The following is a 10759-nucleotide window of genomic DNA, read 5'->3' on the forward strand; positions in this document are numbered from 1 at the left end:
CATAGCTCCCAGGATCACTGAGCCACTCAAACTCCTCCACCACGTTAAGGTGGCGATTCATAGGAGGAGCTCACTAGTTGAACCAGACTTCAGTAATCAGGGTAGTTGAACCAGACTTCAGTTATCAGGATAGTTGAACCAGACTTCAGTAATCAGGGTAGTTGAACCAGACTTCAGTTATCAGGATAGTTGAACCAGACTTCAGTAGCAATGTAATTTGAGGAGCATGATGTCATGAGTACCTGCACATTAATGCTGTGAAAGCCTTTTGATCTGCGTTTAGTCCACTGAGCCAATGACATTGGGAAACTCTGCATAATGATGAGCTCCGTAATGAAGAGAGATTGGAATGCATCTTCATTATATGGTGAAATATTGAATAACTCAATTAACTGCAGGTCCATAAAAGCCCTCTTTGGTTGCTTTTACTCGGACATGGCCGGGGACACGTCATAAGTTTAATAAAGTCAAATAAACTTTACGAACAGCTCGGCATGCAGCGGTGACACTGTGCAACAATGTACCATACTGTGCAACAATGTACCACAATGTACCACAGTTTGCAACAATGTACCACAATGTACAACAATGTACCACAATGTACCAGAGTTTGCAACAATGTACAACAATGTACCATACTGTGCAACAATGTACCACACTGTACAACAATGTACCATACTGTGCAACAATGTACCACAATGTACCACAGTTTGCAAGAATGTACCACACTGTACAACAATGTACCACAATGTACCACAATGTACCATACTAAACAACAATGTGCAACAATGTACAACACTGTACAACAATGTGCAACAATGTACCATACTGTACAACAATGTACCACGGTGTACAACAATGTGCAACAATGTACCACAATGTACAACAATGTACCACAATGTACCACGGTGTACAACAATGTACCATACTGAACAACAATGTACCACAATGTACCACGGTGTACAACAATGTACCATACTGAACAACAATGTGCAACAATGTACCATACTGAACAACAATCTGCAACAATGTACCACACTGTACAACAATGTGCAACAATGTACCATACTGTGCAACAATGTACCACAATGTACCACGGTGTACAACAATGTACCATACTGAACAACAATGTGCAACAATGTACCACACTGTACAACAATGTACAACAATGTACCATACTGAACAACAATGTACAACAATGTACCATACTGAACAACAATGTGCAACAATGTACCACACTGTACAACAATGTGCAACAATGTACCATACTGTGCAACAATGTACCACAATGTACCATACTGAACAACAATGTGCAACAATGTACCACATTGTACAACAATGTACCACGATGCTCTTAACAATAGAGTAGCTGCACCAGAGAGTAATGTAAACACATTGAACGGCTATTGCACAATCATGAACGGTATCCAATGCATTTGTTTGTCATTAAATCATTTAATAATATAATAGTTTAGCCGTTTTTAGGTTTCTGCCCCATCGAAACAGACCGTGGTGTCACTCCGGCAACAAGGAGACCGTTTGTTCTCCGATAATCAGAACCCAGCTTCCCATTTGTTCTCCGATAATCAGAACCCAGCTTCTACTCAGACGGTTTATTGCCCCGCGGAGGTTCTTTACAGCCTTCAGAGAGCGAGGTTCATCTTTTAGTGGAGACTGGAGCTCCTTAGCTGCTGTTGATTCAATATTAATGCCCCCCCCCCCCCCCTGTTCTGTTTCTCTTCCTCTTCTGGCTGAACACTTCGCTTTTCTCTCTCTCTCTCTCTCTCTCTCTCTCTCTCTCTCTCTCTCTCTCTCTCTCTCTCTCTCTCTCTCTCTCTCTCTCTCTCTCTCTCTCTCTCTCTCTCTCTCTCTCAGCGTGCCCAATCTGAACAGCGACCTGTTTGATCTTCAGCCGGCCTTCATCCCCGCTGTGCAGAGCAATCCTTCAATCTCCACCGCCAACAGTGCCTGGGGAGGTGAGTTACACACACACACACACACACACACACACACACACATGCAAAAAGACACCTACTAAGACACCTACTTCCATGCACACACACACACACACTGATCAATTTATGTGAGCGTTTCTTTTTTTTGCATTCTGGGTATTTTCTCCCTCCGGCCAGTCATCCCCCTATTTCTGCCCATCCATCTGTCTTTTTTTTTTAATGTGATCCATCCATCCTCCCATCACCCTCCTTTCCTCCAGAAACTAATGTTGCGTGACCCGGCCGGCGCGTCGCGTAGACGCAACATTTAAACGCCGGTGTTCACACCAGTGAGCGATAATGGCTCCTGTGAGCAGCTCGAGATCCAACCGGCAGAAGTGCTGAGCAACGGCATCGACTTCCACATATTAGCTTTGCTGTATTGTGTGTGTGTGTGTATATATATATCCCCCCCCCCCGCCCCCCTGCTCCTGCTTTTATAATAGAAGTTTACATTTCAGCCCAAAATCAGCGCATCAGAAAAGTAGCACAAAGATGAGCCTGTGAGCGCAGAGCATTACAGGATTTATGACAGAGGATTAAGCCGAAGCCGTTTATATAAAGAGTTTTGGCCCGACTTCAGAGCCGGAGCTGCTTCTTAGCTGAAGTGTCGGCTCCGTTACGCTATCAGCGGCTCTGACGCAGGAGATAACGATCCCCCTGTGCTCCTCTCAAAAAAAAAAACAACAACACAAAGGACTCGCTCCAGTAAACGCCACCGGCTGTAAACGTCGGGAACGCTGATGTTTTTTTAAAGGAATGGTAAATAAGAGATTTAGACGAGCTGCGTGAAGCCACAGACAGCAGCAGGTTAGCCTAGCTTAGCACAAAGACTGGAAACGAGGGGAAGCGGTTAGCCTGAAGCAGCTAAGCAGCTCTTCAAAAGCTCACTAATTAAGACGTTTCATACGCGCTGGTCTTATGTTATAGTTGTTTCCCCACCATTTCCAGTCTTTGTGCTAAGCTAGGCTAACCGGCCGCATGCTATCGATTCTAGATCATCTTTATGAATCTCTGACTATACGTCTGCATGCACAAGATGTTCCAGGTTTTTTGCCTTCTTTATATTCCTACTGCGCTGTTAAATAAAGGAATACCTTTTTTTAACATGCAGCAGTATATAAACACACCCGTGTCTGTCGTACGTCCGACAGCTACTTTGAATAACTTAAATTCCTTTTCCATACGTACAATTTAATCTGAAATAATTCAGAAAAAGGTCTAATTTAAAAGGAAAACACTGCTCACATGATCCATAACGAGATGACTGTGGTCGTATTAATAGTGGTATACGAGTGTGCCTGTAAACGCGGTCGGCGTCCTGTTTCCTGAAAGGTTACGTGCGACAATAGACCGTTTTTCCACGTGTATTCTGGTTTTCGTGGACTCCACAAAGACGCCGGCTCTCCGAGGCTTCGAGCCCTTAATCCCCAACAGGGATGGAGACAAAAAAACACAAAAGGTGCATCGGTGGATTTTCTCGTGCACAGGCTTAGTTCCCCCTCTGAAAGCCCGACATTCCCGACAGCCTACACCGAATCCCAAGTTACCAACAACAATGGCAGCACGCCGGAGAGACTGCAGCATCCACGTCCTTTTTTTTAATCTAATTGGATTAGCCGAGCGGAGAAGGTGCCGGAATAGCCACGGTTTTCCAAAATCTGATGTTTCTATCTTTTTAAAAATCTGTGTCGGATCGCCCCGACAGTCGTCTGGTGCATCTTTTTAAAACATCCTCCACGTCTAACTGCATTCCCTCAGGATTGGAGAACCGGCCTCAGCAGCAGACCATGGCTGCAGATTTCGATGCCGTGTTCGGGAATAAGGCCGCCGCGCCAAGTAACAACGGCCCACAACCTGCAGCCGGTAAAACCAGCTCTAAAAAAAACAAACTAAAACAACCTTTTGACTCTGCTCGGCAGCACCGGCGTAGCCTTGAACTAACCCCTCTGACCAGCTGACCGGTGACTCGGGTGGGTGTTGGTGGCTTTGCTAGCTCTGTAGCCTGTTTGAGCTCTTACATCTCTAACACCGTCATGACGGTGACCCCTAATCCCAGAGACGAGGGATCAGTTCTCTTTAAATTCAGAGCTAATCAAGATAACGAAAAAAAAACCCCACTGTGATCAGGTTTTGATTTGGATACCGCTAAATTAACATTGGTGCATGGAAATTTGTATCCGCCGGAGCCCCGCCCACTTTAGGGCCCCGCCCACTTTAGGGCCTTTTTTTGTTTTAAAGATTACACATTGAACTAAAAGGTTAACTGATCCTGAACTCTTGAATGTCCCTCCGTAAATCTTCCTTTTTACTTCTTTCTAAATTGGTTGAGTGCCTTTTTAAGTCTTTTTTTTTTTTTAAGTTGCCGTATTATCGGTCATAACGGGATTCTAAAAAAAAAAACAGCAAAGCGATGGTTTACAGTTATTTCCTGTAAATCCGTTTTGGCTTACAAAACATTTTGAATATTTTTGCCAGAATTGGTCCTTTTCAGTGGAAAACGTTGTTAAAAAAATGTTTCTTTTATTTTTCTTTCTTTCACATCCACGCTGCCCATTAATTAATTAGCGCTCCTGGAAATTTGCAAGGAATGACCAGCCAGCTGTTTTTATACACACACACACACACACACACACATCACACACAGAGCACATCACTAATTACACAGCTGGAAAGATCTGAGAACAAATGGACTATTGAAGCAGATTTTCATTTCATTTTCTGGCAGAAAAATTAATATTTTCATGGCAATAGTTGCGTTTGCACAGCCGAGTCGTGGCTTTCTTCAAGCGTTTTTAGTTTTCCCCCTTTTACAGATTGTTTTTTTTAGTGCGGATTTGTCTGGCTCGCTTTTTAAAAATCTTTTAACCCTTCTGAACTCGTCTGCTAGTTGGAGGCTCGTGGTTCTAACTTCCTTCTATTAATAGAGCTCTGGTTGAAGCTGCCGCCACGAATACCCATCAACCATCTGGGCAACTGGCAGCATCTCACAACAAACCCTGTGTGTGTGTGTGTGTGTGTGTGCGCGTGTGTGCGTGTGTGTGTGTGTGTGTGTGTCTCCCCACCGTCCACATGTGTCTTTTTACATGTCAGTGTTTGTTGTAACCGTCTGTCATTTTGCTTCATCCCATCTGCCTGCGTCTCTCTCTCTCTCTCCTTCCTCATCGTTCCCCCCATCACACTTCACAAAGCAAGAATCACCCAGGCCAACTCCTTTTCCATCTGCTCTCCTCCTTCCTCCTTCTCGCCTCCTCCTCGCCTCCTTTCCTCTTTCAGGCTTTTTCATTTGTTCAGGGCGGTGCCCGGTGCGCGTGACACGTCTTCGCGTTGCGTCACCGCTTCCGTCGTCAGTATTCTCGTTCTCTAGTTTGTAAGTAACAGATCTTTTTCGGGGGGGAATTGAACCCCCGACATGGATTCACTCGCTTCCCTTTGATCTTAAATACTATTGACTGTCAAATCCGTTGCTGAAACACCTGAAGCTAACACGGATAGCGTTATCCCCTCGGTTCAATACAGCGCATCGCTTCATCGCCTCCCTGATGTCTCTCCTCCTCCTCGTCCTCCTCCTCCTCCTCTTCTCTGTGGTTTGTGATCCCCCGAGAGAGCTCATCTCCTCTTCTCCTCCTTTCATCTCCTCTTCCCCTCCTGTTTTTAATTCAGTGGGCTTTACTGACACGGTGGTTTAAGAATCCCCCACAAAGTGTTTTATCACGCGGACGATAATAACGGGAGAGAGAATTAAACTTCTTTTTTTACTTTTCTGTCTCTGTATGCTCCTCTCCTCCTTTTCTCATCTGCTAAGCGAGCAGGAAAAGTGTTTTCTGAATCTCTGGCGTCAGCATCGCTGTCAGAGCAGCGCTTCCTAACCCAATGTTATTATTCCTCCCTCCTTTCTCTCTTTTTTTGTTTGTTGTTGCCTCTTTTTCTTGTCCTCCTCCTCCGTGTTTCTGCAGGTTTTTACAGACGTCGCCTTTCGTTTCATGTCTGCCACTTTTTTTTTTTTTTTTTTTTTTTAAACCCGAATAAAGTGAGGAGACGACAACACGTCAAATTACGGGAAAACAGCGTTTTTCATGTTTCCCTTTTTTTTGTTTTTGTTCTTTTCTACCACTTTTCTCTCCACTTCACACACACACACCAACTGAGCCATTAGCTGGATGAGTGCTTACATGGGGAGTTGTTAACAGGCACTTACACACACACACACACACACACGCACACACACATACATATATATATATATATATATATATATATATATATATAGGCACTTAGACATATCCGCAACACCAACACAGGAAATTACTAATTGTCATTTGCACCTGCCGGCAAGTTCACACAGTCTCTCTAACACACACACACACACACACACACACACACACACACACACATGCATGTCGGAGGCTGCAGCGCGACACTAATAACGGAGCGGAGTCTCGGTCGAGCAGGTCTTCAAACGGGAAGCTCTTCCCCCGTGCAGGTGAGCGCTGGAAATGGAGCGCGACGAATTCATTAACGGGAGGACGATCTCCTCGGATCGGAAATGCGAAGGGGAAAAATAAAATAAAGAATTAGGCAGAAAGTTGGGAGTCGGCTCTCATTTAGATTCCGGGGAAAATGTATTTAAAGGGCCAGTGAAGAGAACTACGGTGGCCTGCAGGTATCGAAAGAACGCAACGACGACGACAATAAAAAAGGCCCTCTCGATGGTTGGTTTGTCCCTTCTGGGCTACGGTAGAAACATGGCGGACTCTGTGAAGAGAACCCGCTGAGTTTCCAGTGATTACACATGAAACATTATACATTAAACATAGTTTTATGAGCATCGCCACTGTAGCTAATAATTTCTTCCAGTTTCATTGTGCTTTTTAAGGTCTTTTTTTGTGTGAATCTTCCTCATCATAACCCTCAATAATCTGCTGAATGTTTCTACTTCTACTCCATGCTTTCCTCTCTGTGGCCGTGTGGTGTGCTAACGCCTGCTCTGTCTAATATGATGTCGTTACCAGCCGATCTTCTCATAAAATGTGTGTTTTTTTTTCGTTTACATGCGAGAGTCTGTTTCCCCCCGTCAGGTTTCGATGCTCTCGGAGACCTGCTGAAGCCCACGATGCCCGCGCACGCCGCTCCTCTCCCTCCCCCTCAAATGGCCATCCATCACGGAGGGAAGCTGCTAGCCAACGACCTCGACTCCTCTCTGGCAAACCTCGTGGGCAGTGAGTGTCCAGATGCATGCGCACGCGTAGCGAGAAGGTGGCGAGGGAGGCATTTATGTAATTGGATGCTTGAAAGGCCCCGGCCTTGAATGTATTCATACGCACGCTCGCACCATATTTCTTCATGTATAACTTCATATTGATGGTGCTATGCAGATACAAGGACGCACACTTGTTATATAAAGACACACAGAATGATTCTCTCTGAATTGACCGGAGAGCGAAGATGGAGGGATGAACATTTACTCTCTTTTTCAACTGTTTCTTTTTTCTCCAGATCTGCAGTTTGGCGGCGCCCCAGCCAAGAAGTAAGTGTCTCTGAGTTGTGACCGCGGCTTTCAATGAGGATTTACGCGCCGACGAATTGAATCCGCTTTCCCGTAATACTTCACTCGACTGTTCCCGGCCTCCCTACCTTCCGTCGTATAACGCGCGCTACTAAAAGTCAAAATCTAATCTATTACGGAGTGTTAAGTCTCCTTTCACTCCTCGTGTTTGTGATGAAGTGCATGTGTAGAGCGTTAAAGGCAAGCGGCCTTTTGTTGTGTTCTTTAGAGATCTCGAGGCGCCTCAAGGGGGGTTTCACCTGAACCGATGTGACGGATTGTAAAGTGAGGATGACGCCGTGTTGTTGTTTTGTGGTTGCGCTGCTCGTCCCTCTTCAGGCCAGAGATGCAGTGGAACCAGCAGGGCGAGAAGAAGCTGACGGGGGGCCACAACTGGCAGAACAAGACCATGTCGACCACTCAGTGGGGCCCGGCGCCCATGGCCCCGCAGCCCATGCCTGTACAACACGTGGTAAGGAGGCCCGACCGCACGAAGACCGCACGACATCAAAGACTTGTTTGCGTCGTGCGGCGCAGAGAAACCAGTTTATTACAACTTGGATCATATTTTTCATGGTTTTTTTTCCCTTTCCCGAACCACGTTAATTGCTAAAATCAAGAAACAGGGTTTAAAGGGACAGTTCCAGATTCTTCCTCTCAGCTGTCGATCTAGATGGTTTTGGTGTGCGAGTCCAAGATCTCAGAAATGAAAGCCTAAACTACTAAAGTGGGAGCCAAGTTGTAATAGACGATAATTGTACTTAGTCAGTCGAGGTGTCTGTAAGTCCTGGAAAATTAATCGGCTTAACAATTAATTGTTTACGCTGTTTTAATACGTTTTTTGACTTGAAGGCGTAGTTTGTGGGAAATACACGCGTTCGCCTTCTTGACGCGGAGATCAATAACTCTCTCTGTCCATAAAACACGGGGCTACAGCCAACGACGGGTTAGCTTAGCACGAACACCTGAAACAGCTAGCTTAACATGTAACGTCTGTTTAACCCAAACAAACACCAAAATATATCAACAACAGTCCCATGATTTGTCAAGCGGTTACATTGTGGACCGTTTCCTGTCTTCGTTTAGCTTAGCTTAGCTTAGCTTAGCATAGCTAAACTATGACTTCATCAGTGTGGCGGCACAGAACAGGCATGTTTTTTTAATACTTGCAGACACCTGGCGGGGGGGGAAAAAAAATGACATGATCTCAAACTGTGTGCACGTGAATGTCGTGCACGTGAATGTTGTGCACGTGAATGTTGTGCACGTCTATGTTCCGTCTGGAGATGGAAGTGTTGCTGTGAGTGTATTGAGTTGGTTCTGTGTATATAGCTGCTTGTGTGTGTGTTTCTGTGTGTGTTTCTGTGTGTGTGTTTCTGTGTGTGTGTGTGTGTGTGTGTGTGTTTCTGTGTGTGTGTGTGTGTGTGTGTTTCTGTGTGTGTGTGTGTGCTGATCTTGGCTGGTCCTGATTGTCCTCCTGATCTTCGGACAGCCGTTTCTGGCTGACGAGGACAAACTGTCACTAACCCTCCGCTTCCTCTCTTTCTCCCTTTTCCCCTCCACATATCTATTTCTCTCTCTCTCTCTCTCTCTCCTTCCCGTTCCTCTTCATGCTTTTTTTTTTTTTTTTTTGCCTCGTCATCCTCTCCTCTTCCTTCCCCTCTTCGCTGGTTTTATCGCGTGTGTGTCTTTGTGCGTCGTCATCTGCTCGTCCTGTTTTCGCCACTCTGCCTTTGACCTCTGACCCCCTCGTGTTCTTCTTTGCTCACGTTGCGGTTCTCATGTTTGTTTGTTTTACCCTCCGACTTTCTGTCTCTTTCTCACGTCTTTTTCTTTCTTCTTCCTGTTTCTTTTTCTTTCTCCCACCTTCACTTGGTACCTTATTTTTGCTTCCCTCTTTCATCATCTTGTCACTTTCTCTCATCCTCTCCTCTCTCTCTCCATCCTTCTCTCTGTCTTCTGTCTCTTTTCCTTGTTGCGTCCTGATGCAGAATGGAATGTTCTATACTAGTTATGTAAGTACTTATCCCTGTTTAGTTAATGCCTCCTATGATGTGCTTTCACGTCTCCCTCTATTATCTGTCGCCTCTCTTTCTTTCTTTCTTTCTTTCTTTCTTTCTATCTGGTGTTCTTTGGAGAACCGTCTTCCACATGTAACCCTCTCAACTAAATCAACCATCTGTGTACAAGAAGTGGATGTGGTCACTGGTTTGTGGACTACAGTTTGGAAGCCTCGAGCTCCACACTTTGGCCGTCGTCATGTTGTTGTTGTTTTTTTTAAGAGAGTGGAGCTAAAATCCCTGCATTATGGTCTGTTTGACTCTAAATGACCATAATTTACTAAGTGAACATCACGCTGTATTGAAGAAGACTTGAAACTAGAGATTGAGACCAAAAACTAATGTTTACAATGTTTACTGAGGGAATAAATCAAGAGAAGTAGAGTCATTTATATAGACTTCTATACAACCAGAGGAGTCGCCCCCTGGTGGTCAGGAGAGAGAATGCAGCTTTAACACATGAAGCATAGACTTCTATACAACCAGAGGAGTCGCACCCTGGTGGTCAGGAGAGAGAATGCAGCTTTAACACATGAAGCATATACTTGTATACAACCAGAGGAGTCGCCCCCTGGTGGTCAGGAGAGAGAATGCATCTTTAACACATGAAGCATAGACTTCTATACAACCAGAGGAGTCGCCCCCTGGTGGTCAGGAGAGAGAATGCAGCTTTAACACATGAAGCATAGACTTCTATACAACCAGAGGAGTCGCCCCCTGGTGGTCAGGAGAGAGAATGCAGCTTTAACACATGAAGCATAGACTTCTATACAACCAGAGGAGTCGCCCCCTGGTGGTCAGGAGAGAGAATGCAGCTTTAACACATGGAACATAGACTTCTATACAACCAGAGGAGTCGCCCCCTGGTGGTCAGGAGAGAGAATGCAGCTTTAACACATGAAGCATAGACTTCTATACAACCAGAGGATTCGCCCCCTGGTGGTCAGTAGAGAATGCAGCTTTAACACATGAAGCATATACTTCTATACAACCAGAGGAGTCGCCCCCTGGTGGTCAGGAGAGAGAATGCAGCTTTAACACATGAAGCATAGACTTCTATACAACCAGAGGAGTCTAAGATGTATTTTTCCATCTTGGTACAAGACAAACGTACATCTTATGGGGGAGAATATTAATAGAACAGCTCAATAGCATCGAAA

General features: G+C 45.1%; 1 protein-coding gene across 5 annotated transcripts in view; it reads left to right on the top strand.

Annotated features, from left to right (window-relative positions):
* The window catches only part of si:ch211-200p22.4 (phosphatidylinositol-binding clathrin assembly protein), a 57902-nt gene that overhangs the window by 35476 nt on the left and 11667 nt on the right, over positions 1–10759 (top strand). For 3 of the 5 annotated variants that reach the window (XR_004611408.1, XM_034556811.1, XM_034556814.1), the window contains exons 12-16: positions 1876–1976; positions 3756–3860; positions 7073–7213; positions 7491–7521; positions 7864–8011. Coding sequence is in view for 4 of the 5 variants with exons in the window: in XM_034556811.1 (XP_034412702.1) it covers positions 1876–1976; positions 3756–3860; positions 7073–7213; positions 7491–7521; positions 7864–8011 (526 nt within the window). In the remaining variant the exon portion in view is untranslated. The remainder of the gene's footprint in view (positions 1–1875; positions 1977–3755; positions 3861–7072; positions 7214–7490; positions 7522–7863; positions 8012–10759) is intronic. The other 2 variants (XM_034556813.1, XM_034556815.1) reach the window with 2 other exon arrangements.

This window comes from Cyclopterus lumpus, chromosome 18, assembly GCF_009769545.1.
Source record: "Cyclopterus lumpus isolate fCycLum1 chromosome 18, fCycLum1.pri, whole genome shotgun sequence".
Taxonomy (NCBI): domain Eukaryota; kingdom Metazoa; phylum Chordata; class Actinopteri; order Perciformes; family Cyclopteridae; genus Cyclopterus; species Cyclopterus lumpus.